This window comes from Zootermopsis nevadensis, unplaced genomic scaffold (genome assembly GCF_977971745.1).
Source record: "Zootermopsis nevadensis isolate Lab colony 2312 unplaced genomic scaffold, Znev_1.0 Znev_ptg000030l, whole genome shotgun sequence".
In the NCBI taxonomy this organism is placed as follows: domain Eukaryota; kingdom Metazoa; phylum Arthropoda; class Insecta; order Blattodea; family Termopsidae; genus Zootermopsis; species Zootermopsis nevadensis.
In genome coordinates, this window is record NW_028259162.1 from 9,490,882 (window position 1) to 9,506,396 (window position 15,515).

At 37.5% G+C, this 15,515-nt stretch overlaps 2 protein-coding genes across 3 annotated transcripts in view; one reads left to right on the plus strand and one right to left on the minus strand.

Moving 5' to 3' along the window:
• Sol1 (CUB domain-containing protein Sol1) overlaps window positions 1-15,515 on the plus strand; it is a 659,765-nt gene that overhangs the window by 38,650 nt on the left and 605,600 nt on the right. The gene's annotated exons all lie outside the window — the stretch shown is intronic.
• Window positions 1,660-14,711, minus strand: LOC110836648 (uncharacterized). Its single transcript, XM_022078071.2, has 11 exons — window positions 14,560-14,711; window positions 14,056-14,218; window positions 11,572-11,630; window positions 10,058-10,199; window positions 8,637-8,801; window positions 8,275-8,412; window positions 5,264-5,419; window positions 4,564-4,622; window positions 3,365-3,506; window positions 2,152-2,316; window positions 1,660-1,806 (listed from the first exon to the last, which is right to left on the minus strand). Exons 2-11 carry the CDS (start codon window positions 14,194-14,196, stop codon window positions 1,660-1,662), a joined length of 1,314 nt encoding a protein of 437 aa, XP_021933763.1. The 5' UTR covers window positions 14,197-14,218; window positions 14,560-14,711.

Genomic DNA, 15,515 nt, shown 5'->3' on the forward strand with positions numbered 1-15,515 from the left:
AATAGATGTACTGTATATATAATGCTAGACTGTTACAGTGTTGCGATAATTATGTCGCATTCCAACAAAAGCGATGTCTTGTTTGTGCGTACTTCGCTGGGACCGAATATGAATATTGTTATTCTTAATATTTACATTTTAATGGAAGTCTTAACTCCATAAGAGTTCTGTCCACCTACTTGTTTGCCCAGTCCCTTTGTTTCCTCGTCGCAAGACCTCTCCTCTACATTTGCAGCACAAATGCGTGTCTAGTAGCCAAGTAAAACATTTTATACTTTTTTTAAAATGCTATTGGAATCCATGTGGTGCATGTGTAGTCTAGTAGTCTGCATTTTCGGTTGATGTTTTGTCTTAAATGTTAAGACGAAACAACTAATCTGATTTTTTTGTCTCCGTTTCACCGCCGTGTTACGAGAAAAATTGTTCGGCTAGTCTCACGTTTTAGACCGACAAGCCCTCTGCCCATTTCTGTTATGTTGGTTACTAACCTACAACCACTGAGTTCTAGTCTAACGCACTTATACAATTCGTGTTTATCAGGGGGATTTCAACAGATGTTGACTCTAATCGAGAGGACATCAGACACGATTATACCTATATTGCTTCGGGTTTTCTTACATTTATCATGTCATTAAGTACATACATTAAACATTACGTGTTAAACTTTATTCGGCTTATTTAAATATAAGTAATAGTGAAAAGTTATATTTCGTATCGCATTATTTTTGGTCGATTGATCACATTTACTTCATTCGTCATCTAAAAACTTTAAAATGTACAAAAGCTGTTATTATTATTAACTTCTTTTCATCGTGGGTTTCAATGTCAACTACTACAAATTGGATGCCTTATCTTGACACTGTTATTCCCACTTCGTGTTCTTAATGACAGTGCGATTCCTTCTATTTTGATGTAAATAACGCTTTTATTTTGGTTTTACAGTCCTTTATTTTTGGGTAAACTCAGTAGTTAAGGCTCCTCCGTTGGTTATGTTAAACTGGTTTAATATTTTCCCAAGTAATAAGCTGTGCTGTGTTAATTTCTTTGTAAAATGTTTTCCTCGCCTTTCACAGTACTGTCCGGCGTTGAAGTTTTTGTTTTGGACACTTCGTTATTTAATACGTACATTAACGACCAGTGTAGTGAAATTTTCTTATCTTTGCTGTTGATATACAATTTTTTTGTCACATTATCTCGCTTTTACAGTCAGATGTGTGCAAAAATTAGTTCACTGCAAATCATAAGACGCTTAATGCTGATAAAGTAATTTCCTTCTTTAGAAAAACTTGTACGTTGGTTCAATCTGTACACTCACATTGGCGCTTATGGATAGGAAATTGGATTCTGGGAATATCTTAGAAGTCTACCTATAAATTCTTCTGTCTGTATACATGGTTACAATGAATTTCAGGTGATAATTGTACAAATAAAGTTCAACTGAGCAATTACTTTACATGACTTCCGTCAGTATGGATTTTTACTGCCTCAAGTTGTTGAACCTCAGAGGCTCACATTAAAATTTTAAACCTGCAGTAAGATATTTCTACAAAATTTGTAGGTATGTTTACAGTAGCATATGTTCGCGGTAAGCGTGACTCTTGTATCTGTGGCTATAGCCTGAAGTCACAAGTCACAACAGCAAACAAGATTTGAGAGTCTTCACTTCCCTTTAGTTCTTGAGTCATACAATTTCTTATATTCCAAACATCCTGCGTGGTTCAGTTCTTCATATTTAGGAATTGTCTTCTTTGCCTTTGCGAGCCACTTGGAGACATTTGGATACTTTGTAACATCAAATCCAAGAATCTGGAACAAATAAACACATAAGTCTGTCGTTACTACGTATAATGTGCACTTTTTCCAAGATTATTCCATCTTAAAATCAGGCACTCCAGAGGTTTGGCCAATACTGAGCGAGAGGCAGAAGAAAAACAGAATGGGATTTTAGGTTTTGATAATGAGTCATAACCCTGAAGATGGAGTCAGCTGGTCAGTTTCCAGGAGACTACATGGCGCAGCATCTCGGAAGTCATCTTCGTGCCGCTGTGAGAACCCGGTATCTCACGTAGTCACAAGACAGAGAACACTGCTTTACTCGTAATTCTGCCAATTGCCAGTGAGTCCACAAGAACAGGAGTTTGTTGTGCTTACTTCAGAGCTTGAGACAGTGGCTACGAGTGCGAAATCTGCAATGGTGAGATGATCACCAGCTGCCCATGCTTGGCCTTCCAGGTACTTGTTGAAAAACTCATAAGCCTCTTCAAGTTTTGAATACTTTTCTGGATCTGGCTTGGCTCCTCCAAACATGATCGGTGCCTATACAGATAAGAGAAAAAGAGTCTCATATTTTATTCGTGGCACTGTTGTCATGGCAGAAGATACCCACACATTATATTTATGCCTGCTGTTAATTATTTTGGTCTTCGAATAAAATGTTTGTGTACTGTCTGTCTGCTTTAACAACAAATGATGGGCAGTTCTGAGAAGAATCTGACTTGAAGTCAGTGTTGCTTAAGCTAAAAATGTTTCTAAAGTACAGGCAACTCTCGGTTTACGAACGTTCGATTTACGAACATTCGCTATAACGAACGTCACAATTCATTCAAAATTTCTTAAAGTCGCCAGTAGATAGAGTTCCTTATAAAACGAAATGCCAAACGTTTAGTGAACATAATTGTAAGATTTAAATAAATAAACTTTTAAAAAATGTATTTATTACGATAATTATAATAATTAAAATTAATAAGTACGATGTCTTGTTTTATTATTCTTTTATTTTATTTTACGTTACGTATCGTATACGATAAACCATAAAGCATACATACATTATAATAAAACGTATTGTATAGACCATTCGATGTTTAGTACTTGGTTTTTATGTTTTAAAATGGCTAAGGTATACGATACGTATCGTAAAATCTCAGGAATGCAAGATACACATAACGAACAAAAACGTATAACGAACGTTTTCGAACGGAGCTCGTTCGTAAACCGAGAGTTTTTTACAACCAATCTTTCTCAAGAAATTTGAACATTTAAAATATAGTAATAATTTTCTAACTTTTAATTTAACCGAATTCAGTGATCCAATGGTTATCACAATGGAAGACATCTGAGCCTTTATGAGAAAATATGTTTGATTTCACAATCCAATAACATAGTGTAATCATAATGAAACATACTGTGATTTGAATTACGAGCTGCACATCTCAAAAGTTTTTTTGGACTGAAATTCAATCTGATTGAGCCGAATGGCTAAAAAACTAATCACTTCGAATGTGGAAGTTACAAAGAATGTCAGATTTGGATCATGTATGGCATATGTGGAGTCGTTTATTTTTAATAATATTTTCATTTTACTTACATAATAGTCCAGGGATCTCTGGTTCAGAGTTGAGGAATCAAAGTAGAGCTTTTGGTTAACCAGGGAACGCTTCTTTGGATCTTTAGGATACAGAGAGTCGTCTTTGGCATATTGTTCCACGAGGTAGCACATGATGGCACGACTGTAGAGAGTGAACATTAATTCATTATTATATTCAAAGAAACAGATGAAATTACCGTTCAATATGAATCTTATATGCTTACCTCACAAGCAAGCATTAAAACTGAAGATTATGTAAAGTACCTGGTAGTTATAGTGGATGCCATTATTACGTAAAAAAGCTGTAATATGCGCGAAAGAAATTTCTGGTACGGACATAAACAATGAATCTGAAAATTCAAAATAGGTAAAAAGGAACCATGTTTATGTTGTATGTGATTTCTAATAACAAGTAAGAATTTTAAGGACAGACATAATAAGTGAAAGGATGCGGCTGATAAGAGAATTTCTTTGCTTTAGATTGTACTTAAATGTGTTCAGTTCTTCATGCTTCAAAGAGAGAAAATCTCAAACTAAGCTTCAGAATGTGCACATTTAAAAATTTATTTTAAATTAATTTCTTTTCTAATGCACAAGTTTTTCGTTTGTTTGCAGCCATTTTATATATTGTTTATATATATAACAAATCATGTATTACAAGCAAAGTATACTCTTTTAAATGCAAGCAATCTGGAACACATGCCCACACAAGAGCTAATTGCATTTTAAATAACTATTGCCAAATCATAAGGTTTAAAAGTTTTCAACTCTGAGACTCCATTTAGGAAAGTTTCAGTATTATTTGTGGATTTTGTTCTGGGTTGTGACGCTGTGCAATCTTTCTTGTAAGTGGTTGATTGCCATCGTTTATCACATTCATCTTCAGAAAGTCATCCCACCCCACGAATTTGAGCATCTGTCACGGTGGCATTACCGTATGTAGGAAACGGAGAAACAAGAGTTTGGATTTGCCTGTTGCGACATTATCTCCAAACTAAATTTGTTACAAATTCGATTTGCCGTTCTGGAGTCAATGGTAAAATTGTAGTGCGTAAGGCCACCGACAGACGCGACGGACAGACTGAATAAGAATCGAAACTTTGTTCACAACCCACACTTTCATTGCCATGAGGACCTCGTCATATTCAATATTGTTTTGGAACAGACACTCAGATACAAATAAGTATTTCCTTACTTGCCTTTCACTTAGAAGGAATCCGTTGTCGTTCAGGGTTGGTACAGTGTGCTGGAGGTTCAGCTGAAACAGAGGGTTCAGTCAAAACAACAGTAGTTTATCATATTAACCAAGTTTAATGAATTACGTCGTGTTACTTCAACCAATAGTTCTGTCGAGATGCGGTTAAATGAATGCACCTTGCAGACGGAAAGAGTAGTTACACTAAATGACAATTCGAATATCAGGGTTACTTTGAGAGAAATCAGGACAGCAAGGAAAGTCTTTAATTCTTCATCCCAAGTACCAGAAACGATGTAGTCCAAAAACGTTTCAGACACGAACTCAACGCTTCTCACATCAGTAGGCCTAAAGCGTTGTGGTTATTCAGACGCATGAAGAATATTCTGAAGTTGTGTGTGGTTTATTCGAAGTTAAGATTTTTTCGCTATGTGTAAAATCATTTAGAACGCGTGTCAGAAAAATAGTTTTGCGTCTATAATTTTACATATCTTACCGCAGGATATAACTCACCACACTTATTTGTAATGTGCCATCCCAGGAATCACAAGGAAGAAGAAGGTGCAACTGTGAGAGAGGGCTTCAGGAATGTACAAAGGAGAATTAAAATATGTCATCGCAGACGCAACTCGATCTGTGTTAATACCAAAGCAACTCTCTTCTTGTAGAATGTAGACGATTGTAACGCTTGTGAGGTTACGCACCTTAAGAAACTCTGGCGTCAAGTGCTCCCCTTTGAACAGATCCAAGAACTTCAAATTCAACTGCACACCCACTGCGTTGGCCGTTAGCAACACTGAACGACAGGGAGAGCTAGCGGGCAGGTAGTAAAGATCGATTGTCATTTTATTTGTATCTTCTCAGCTTGAAATAAAAAAACAAACAAACAAGAGTTACACACATTTATAAACACAAATTAAAAATATGGTAATGAGAAACATAAATGGTGTCTGAAGTTAGATTTCACAGTGGTCTCATGACGGATTCGCCACTGTCGATTTCTTTATTACAGGTACCAACAATTCGGATTATGGAATGTATTTTGCATTGCAAGAAAGACGGCCGTGTTACACGAGGTGTAGAAGCCAATATGCAACCGAAAATTCTCACCAGAATATTATTTTCCTCCAAGGCCGGTTGGGTTGGCTTGTAGGTTATTTAATGACGCTGTATCAAATACAGATGCTGTACTGTCGAATGGAATGGGAAGATAATTACGTGCAGTGGCGTTGAAAATATTGCGGAGGAAACTGTCTTGGCTTCATGCGGGCCTGTTGTCTCCTCATTAATCTGAATGGAATAAGAAACATCACGAAACCTCAGCCAATTTACCGGTGCTTTCGCAAGGACTCGAACTGGGTAGCTTACGAAACTTTACCGCTAGCCAGCTCAGACAGTCTGCATTCTCAAGCAACACGCAATGGCAAACGAAAACGTTAATAACAGGAACAGTATGTGTGAGTACATATATAGTTTTTTTTTCATTTAGTTCAAAATGTGCCATTTGTCTTTTCAAAGACTTCATAGTTGTGCTCGTCTTGTTTCTCATTCCTGTTCCCTGGGAAAGCGTAAGTTACAAATATGAGAAGTGGGCGCAAAATATATCCGAGCTTCGTTGACCGTTGCAAATACTCAAAAAAATTACTTTCTTTACGGGTCCTATTGTACGTGTAGGTACACAAAACATTCAGATACCTAGGTCTTAAAAAGGTTGAGAACCCCCGTCCTGAACGGTTCAATACAAACTTAATGTAGATCACGAAATTTCACTGAATGGTGTTCTAACATTGGAAAATCTCAAGAAAACCACGCATGTATACTTAACAATAATAGTTTCACTTGGCGACGAAACGGATTGTCTTCCAGCGGAATTCATATCACGTTTCACGAGTGTCAGGTAGTTCTACAACACGACACACGTAACTCACTAACAAGGTTCCGGGGAGGGAGGGGGGGGGGAGAAAATTGCTGAAGAACCCAAAAATTGGTTTCTGAGATGTTTTACAAGTCCACAATCCAGTAACCGTTTCACGGACAATTTTAAATTGCTCCCTAACACCTAACAATTCTTGCAATGGATTTTAAAATTGTTGGCCACTGTCGTTAACATTACAACACGAAAGTAAATATTGTACTCACCTAAACAGAACAACAACCTGCGGTCCTCCGTAGTAGGATTTCTCTTACACTACCATTGCTCTTGCAGCGTATAGTGTTCAACAAAATACTGCCAGGTCATGTGACAATGATATAGCAACTTTGGTTGGGATGAATTAAGCAACACTTGAGACTGGTTGGTTGGTCTATCGGGATGTGTTAAATCAGCTCCTTCTTGCGATGCCCTTGACGGATAACGTTACGTAATGTGGTATTTATACCGACAAACAACGAGGCCTGTGGATGACGTCATAATTCTAGGAAATGGACAGAACTGGAAGCTCATGTTACTAGACGCGGTCATGTCGTCCCAATGTCACCATTTCTTTCCGCGCGTAATGATCGCTGACAGGCCAAGTAATTTGCCGACAGTTATGACTGATGCTTGTCTGCATTTAAACTTTTTCATTTTCTGTTCATTATTCGAACCTGTATTGCGTTTCGATGGACAGATACTTCGCCCAAGGCGTCCTATAAAATGTCATCCATGATACCTGAACCAGATCTCTTGTAATCTGTAATGCATCAGTGAGACTTGTAAATTTCGCATCTGACAGGACATCTTCTCTCATCCTTTGATTCTACTTTGAATACGCATGTTAGACATTAGAAAGATTTAGAAATTTTAGTTCAGATTCTTGTGGAAATAACTCATAACTAAATACGAGTATACTTTGAGATTTGACGCGATGGTCTGAAGATATATCTTCTATAGTTTCAGTTTTGAACATTCGAAACCTAAAATACGATTTTTGATTGGCTCAGACAATGAACTCTCGGAGACGTGCCTACTTTAGGCTACCATCACTGGGGAATGATGCGCTTCAAAATCGAACCGATTCAGATAACTGCTAGGAGGAAGCAGGAGGCATGGAACATGTGTCAACTTCATTCCGTCATCAAGTTTCTATTCCAAACAGACACAGGGATTTCTTTTTTAACAGGCGATCAGGCGACCGGATTTCGGATTCGATCAGTAGCGGGCGACGGTTGCAGTCTTACCCTCTTCTTCTTGGTCTTCGGCCCATGAATGACGACTGATGAGAAAACTTTTTCATCAGTGCACTTGCTTTTTATAACCGTAGGAATAATCATCTGGGATTTTATAGAGGGTTGATTTAACTATATTATCTTCACAAGCCATATATTACAAATTTAGTAGAGTATTTTTGTTTAAATATAATTAAATTTATTATAGCTATAAGTTATATATTTAAATAAAAATTAATTTGTAAGTTCCAGGTCTGAGTATAAATAGTTTAAGTAACAGTGATATAAAGAAAACAGTTTATAAAATTGTATCTGAACTACGTGCAATGAAATAAGGGTATTTACAGAATTATTTACTCACACGTATTTTTATTTTGTTCCTTTTTGCTGTAACTTTGCTTTCTGTGTAAAACAAATTTACGAGTACAGTCAAATGTACAGAATAATGTTGTATATTATTAATACCAAAAAAGTATTAGTATTTTTACTGTGCCTAGTGTCCAAAATCGGAAGTGCATAAATCTTCTACATGAAACTCTGAAATTAACTGGTAAAGTAAACGTGTTCAAGACAGTTTACTGCGAACCATTTCGCCCAGAATATTGGCTCCGGTTTGATTGATTTCGTCGTAGTCCACCAGTGTAGTCTTCATCTTGTCATACCAGGTAACAACATTAGGAAATGCGGTGATGTCTGCTCCAAACACCTATTAAATAAACGAGTAATATATGTTATTACACTTTCATTAAATTTCGTAAGAGCGCTAATAAAGTCCGGCTGGGTTCTGCTGTGTTCCAGTGCATTAAATACCAATTAACACGGAAGTTAGACACGAGAATTCTTTTTCAAAGTGTTAGCAGGGCTGACACGGTCGCTCGTTGATTCGATAGTGGACTTCTGAGACCTTAACGACAAAGCAAAACTGCTTACCTCTGAGTTTGACACAGACACGACAAGGCAAATGTCTGCAATTGTCATGCTGTCTCCTGCTACCCAGTTTTGACCCTCTAGGAACAGATTCATGTACCCGAGAGCTTCGTTAATTTTTTCTAGTTTCTCTGGCTCAGGTTGTTGACCGGCGAAAATAACTGGTGCCTGTAAAGTGCAAGGAAGGGATGTAGTCTATGAAATTATTTCCAAAACGTGTGTAATAATTTTACTACGATGGATTTTGGAAATTAAAACTGAGTGTATATAAGATTTTGAGTTACCACGGTTGTTGAATTACAATGACGCGGGCGGTCAGCCGTGTAGAGTGGAGTAAAAATCCAACGTTTCGGAGAACACTCTTATCTCCATCATCTGGGATTGGGAATTGTGTTCGATAGTTAACACACATTTTACCACCTTTTCGTGTCACAACTGGGTCACTCTGCTACTTCTGAACGTACATAGGGTCTTATCGGGAATAATGAGATCAGATTTTTTCAATTGTATTTACACAGTGTAATAATTAATTTTGTGTTAGCCTTACTTCGTATACATTAATTGATTTCATTGTCAAGCTACTAACGTGTAAATGTAATTACTTAATATGCCGATTATATTAAGATCGGTTTGTTGTTAACAGTACTATTGCTTGTTTATGACAATTGCACTTAGATTACATTTGTGTAATTGTCACCTGCCATCTGATGACGGAGATAGAACCAACTTGCGAAACGGTGTGATTAAAAGTATTTGGACGATTGATAAAGTACAACAGAGTAATTGTATACAGTGTGTGTGTAATCTTCGTCAGAAACTTTTAAAATTAATAATTAACTCTATCCAAACCGCACTTAGATTTGTGACTCATTGATTCTGTGATTTGCTACTCGGGAGTCGCACTTTCTAAGTAAGGCCATTCGACTACAAGCGATTTGCTTAATATCGAACACGAACAGAGTGCATGGAGATTCTTATGCATGTGGGTTATATGTATAAAATCAGACATTCGCATATAGGGGCAAATTACAGCAGAACATGTCTTGTGTACACGGTGTATAGTTTCCAAACCACACGGAAAAGAAATGCTGCATCTGGCTCGACACAAGTGAAAATAAAATTTTAGGAGGCGTCCTTGTTTGCTCAAATCATTTAATTAATGTTTTTGAGATGTGAGATTGTCACGGCGGTGAGAATGCCGATGTTATTCGTCTGGGTTGTGACGCCATGTAGACTAGGAGATCGTTGGTATCTACGTACCACGGCGTCACATCACAGAAGAACAACGTTGTCAGCTCATCTGTTGTCACTACATTGCGTAGCCATATACAGGAAAAAAGGAAAGAACACGAAAACATGTAGCAGTGGAACTGTTAATAAAGTTAGCCCAGAGCAGGCGTAAACAATGTACAAGCGACACGTACCATGTAACTTATATTCCTCGATTGAAGGGTACCAGCGTCGAAGTAGAGCCTCTGATCCACCACAGCGCGCTTCTTGGGAGCCGTAGGGTACAGCGAATCGTCATTTCCGTACTGGTTCACCAGGTAGCCCATAATGGCGCGACTGCGAGGAAAGGTATTTGCTAATGTGAAATGAGCTGAGCTGCTTGTTCTATAATACTGGAATCCCGTAACTTAGAAGTAAGAATAGACTGTTCAAGTAAGATCCTGTGTAGAAGGTTGCAGCCAGATTAGGATAAACACAGTTTTATATCCAAAATTTTGCTCACCTGTATATCATTAACATACTGGCTGTCTCTCTACGTAGTAGCCTACCTGTCCATTCGTCCTTAGAAAGAGAAATTCGACAGTGCATATCCGACGAAACGCTTCAATTAACAATCGTGAGTCGTGAACTATGTGTAGGGATGTGAGGTTTACACGGTGCTGAGTACGAAGATGGCTGTCTTCTGGGTTGAAGCCCCGTGTAGTCTGGTAGAAGTTTATCAGCGACCTCTGAAAGGTCGGTAAACTTCTACCGGACCACACTGCGCTACAACCCGGAAGACAGCCATTTTCTATGAAAGATGTGAGTTGTAAACCTCCCTGACAACGGATTTGCTGTCTTCCGGGTAGGGTAGCCTATTGCTTGACAGTATTTTGTGTTGGAAACGATTTGTCTTGACAACTTATTATGATTCCGATTAATCAATAGTTTCAACCAGAACTTGTAACGTACATGTACAAACTGTACAAATGCTCGACAGAGTGGTTACTCGTGATAATCTTTGTGAGACGATAATTTATTACTAACCAGACAACGTATTAGATTTCATGTTACCTGTATCTGAAAAGCACGAATTCCAATTATATACGAACTTCAGTTTCGCAAACCCTTTCCACAATTTTTTTAATTAATCCAAATTTGTGAAATTCAGTGAGAGTTAGTAGCACTATAGTTGCATGGGAGTAGGTCTGACGTAATACTCGGTCCCTGTCGGTAGATTTGTAACACGGATATGTTACATGTGTGTGTAAATGTACGTGTTTATGTATCCATTTGTGATATGTGCATTGGAACTACGCATTTGAGACCAAGTGTATTAAAATTCCATGTTGTGTATAAACGACTGAAATGTCGAGCCATGCACACATACCCAGTGGTATGTGGAGAGATCTCTGTTTGAGATTTGAGGCTGTTTGAATTCGTACTGTGGTCTGTCTTATGGATTGTAACGGTTTGTAGTTTTGCAGGTGGTACGATCTGAGGCTACAAGACTACACTGTCACAAGCCAATAGACCGCAGCTTAAATATCTCTTTGCTGAATAACTTTTGATGTAAAATATTTTATTAAGAGACGTGGAGATAATGTATTGTCCCGGAATTCGCCTGGAGACATGGAATATAATCACATTATTTTCAGAAAGTTGGCATGTGCATTGAAACTTTTCGCATATTAGCTAAGTCTCAGTATGAGGTGTAATTATTAATTACCTTTCCCACAGGATGAACCCATCGTCATCTAGAGTTGGGATCGTGTGTTCGGGATTTAACTGAAACAGGAGAAAAGAGTCATGTCATTATCCCTTCAGTCTCAGGAGACTGCATCACATTTTAGTGTGAGTCCCTGTCCATCGTAAGCAGTTAGCTTTAGTTATTAATCACGCTTCCTGCGAAAGTGTGAATTAAGAACTCATTTACGCTTACCTATATCTGTCACATCTTTAACGCATGAAAACGTTCTTCGATTGTCATGAAATCTGGTACAGAATACTGACATACAGATAGTCTGCATATTTATTTTATTAAATATTCAGCAAAGAAAATATACAAAATTAATTCTATAGATTATAAGTCTGTGTAATGTCACCTTTTTGAAGAACAAGAATTCTGACTAAAATTTCGTAAAACTACTAAAACACTAACTGAATGACGAACTAATCAACTACGTGGAGCAGTGTCCTTGTTGAGAAGCTAAGCTGTCAAGAAATTCCGGTATCTTTTTCTTTAATTCAAAGGTATTTACAACAGTCTACCATCATCCACTGTCCTGAGTAAGATGAATCGAATCCACACCCTGCAACTCTATTTAAAAAAGATACATTTTAATAAAACTCGTGAAATTGAGGGAAGGAAATTAGAGGAACCTTTAATAAAACACCTCTATATTTTTTCCAACTAAATATTTAAAAATGAACTTAAAATTATGGTACACTGTAATACATATTTGTCCTATTTTATGACAGTCTTCAGTCAAGTCACTAGGCAGCTTTCAATACATAGTTTAAATTTTAAACAAACCAAATAAATATCAACGTTTTCTCTTACTGCTTCCAATGAAACTTCTTCTTCGAAATAATCGAAAATATCTCCTAAAAGTTACTTCGTGTTCAGGTACTCAGTATTGATAAATGAAAGATCGTACTGGCTCGCAAAAGCCATATATTTTTTAATTAAAGTTTGTTAAAATAAATTGGAAAAACAGGTATTTGAATTGACCCTTTAATAATATACAATGCGCAGAAGAGCATTTATTGATTGATGTGTGTGTTTTAATAATGAATGATTGACCGTCCCGTCACGTGATCTTTTACATCTACAAAGCTTCCGACGTATTCAGGTTTCTGACCTGAAAATCTGAACATCGTTCCTCCTTATTTTGCGTTCTTTGCACGATGTACATGAAATCGACGCATTTCGGGCTGACCATAACTGTCACACTCTATGTCCGTCTGTCCATAGGATTCAATTCGAGAAATGTTGGAAGGATTTTGATTAAATTTGGTACAGACGTTATGTTATTAGCGGCTGCTCTAAACTCGTACTTCTTAATTTACTGTACACGATAATACGAACATAGAAGTCGAATGAACTAATGGTTTGGAAACGACGCTAGTGTCACTTAATATGTGGTCATACAATGATGTATGGTAATAGATCTTCCAGAAATGCACAACTTTGACAGAGTAATTCTTTGTACAGCGTTAAACAAGAAAATTGCTGCTGCATGAAACAATCAGAAGTTTCTGGCTCCATCTGAATTCACTCCCATAACCATTTGCATACGAGTCAAATACTCTACTACACAGCTGACTCGCATTGTGTTATAATGTTACTGATTTATGTTACTAAGAGGAAATACAAATACATTTGTAGTAAAGTTATAAATTAAAACGTCTTCATTACGAAGATTTTCTATTTATAATAAACAGGTTAAGAGACATTTCAACATGTAATATGTATAGATACCAGGTCAAGGCTGTGTATAGGATACTGTGTTGCACTCTCGAAAACCAGGTCACGATAAACAGATTAATCAGTAGATAACATAAAATATTCAGATCGCATGTTTAAACATTTTTCTGTGTATAATAGGTAAGTTGTTTGCTGATCATCCATATGCATGCGCTTCTATACAACGTAGCTCAGTTATTTTAACCTCGATATAAATCAGATTCCACTACATTAGTATAGTATACTATAGTATTTAATTAAGAAAAATTAAGTAACCATTTTAATTCTTTTATACAACATTGCGATTAGGTATCAATAAAAATTATTGGGAAAGGTGAAACGATTTTTAACTTAGATTTACTCAGTTTTACCTCTTCATTATGTCAGAACATCTAAATCTAAAAAAATTCCATTTATGGAATTCTAATATCTATTTGATATCTCTATTTATTTAAGCTTTAAAATGTGTCATTCCCATGCCATCTATTCTATTTGGCTGAGTAAAGAATTCGTGCTTTTTCTTATTTGGCAATGGGAAAGAAATTGAACGCAAGGAAGATTTGATAATATCACACACCGTCTAAATCCACTTTCTGTCCTAATTTGCAGTAAGCAGAAAAAAATATCTGGGGCAGAATATGGGGATTCTTAATTGTCTTACTTGTATATACATTTCCATTGTATGGTGGAGAAGTGAAGTTTCGTGTCATGATTGTCTAGTCTTAAATTAGTTCAGCTTCTTACCTTGATGAATTCTGGCTTGAATTGTTCGCCAGCGATGATGTTAACTGTCTTGAGATTGAACTCAATGCCTATTCTTTTGGCCAGCAACAATACCATCCGACAAGGAGGGCTGGGGGCTAGGTAGTAAAGGTCCATCGGCATTTTCGGCTTACTTTCGCTGGCTCTGTAAATCAGTTCACGTACATTTTGAGTAATCGTAAGAAATCAGATTCTCACTGTGGCGTATGAAGATGGCTGTCTTCTGGGTTATTATGCCGTGTAGTCTGGTGGAGGCAGCAAGCACCTTTGAAACGTCGGTGAATGTCTATGAGACTACACGACGCAACATCGAAGAAGACAGCCATCTTTATATTCGCCGCCGTAAGAAACTCAGATCTCACTTAGTAATATTGAGTTCGCTGAGGGTTCAGGTGAAAACATTTAACTTCAGAGTGCACACATTCTTTTGAGTGGTTGTAAGAAATGAAAGATGGAAGTGCAAGATTGAGAAACGTCTCTACTTGCTCGACAACAGGTGCTGCAGCCGCGATGTTATCTATGCACTGCCCCAGTGTGAACTGAGGCGACTGGGGCCAAAGATAACGAGTTCAATAATCGAATGCTGTTGCTTGTGGCCTCGACAACTTGGGAATGTTTCCACATGCACGAATACTACAGCTCTGTCATATCGATATCTGTCTATTATGATATATAGGTCACTCATTCTCGATACGTTGGTTTTTACGGGGTAACATGGGATTAAGAATAGGCCTGGCTAGCTATTGGCCGCATAGTAATGTGACGTAGCAGGTTGCCATGGAAGTAGACCCATGAATGCGAAACAAACTTTCGTAATGGGCTATTGAAGCGTTTTATTCGACTTGCGCATGTATAGAATTATTGTAGATACCTGGGAACAGGAATGTAATGGACTGAAATCTTACGTAAAAGGGAAAAATGAAGTTGACACTGGTGTATAACTGAGCACACCGCCATGGAAATGTGTGGAGGATTAGAGGTTTAGATCCATTTGTCTTGACATCATCGCTTCTTGGAGGTGAGTGGTCAGCTTCATGCCTCGACCGCTTTATCCGTGGATGGGCCCCAGCGCCGGCTTCGACGGTGTAGCTACGTGAAAAAAATCACGTGAACAACCGGGAATCGAACCCCTGTTTTCCAGTCCACAGCCCAATAACAAGACTGGCTGGTCTATCCCGCTTCCTTGAAGCATATGTCATTGCGCAAATTAATGACAACAGCTGTTAGTAATTTGGTACATAAAAAATAAAATTGTAATCCGTGGCGATAAAGAATTTCATATATTCCCCCCTCAAGTACGAAATTTTAGAAAGCCCGGAGCTAAATATCAATATTTCTACGTCTAACATTACATTCTGCTCTTCCTTATAAATTAGCACGTGCAAAATGTTGATATTTTGCTTCGTCGAAGCGTTGTTTCAAAAGCATGTCCTACATATATG

What these genes read in the sequence shown, in the direction of transcription:
- LOC110836648 (XM_022078071.2), bottom strand. Translation starts at nt 14,196, where the DNA reads ATGCCGATGGACCTTTACTACCTAGCCCCCAGCCCTCCTTGTCGGATG. An exon ending in TCAAGCCAGAATTCATCAAG is followed by an intron (nt 11,631 to 14,055) that starts GTAAGAAGCTGA and finishes CTCCTGTTTCAG; the next exon opens with TTAAATCCCGAACACACGAT. An exon ending in TGTCTGTGTCAAACTCAGAG is followed by an intron (nt 8,413 to 8,636) that starts GTAAGCAGTTTT and finishes TTTATTTAATAG; the next exon opens with GTGTTTGGAGCAGACATCAC.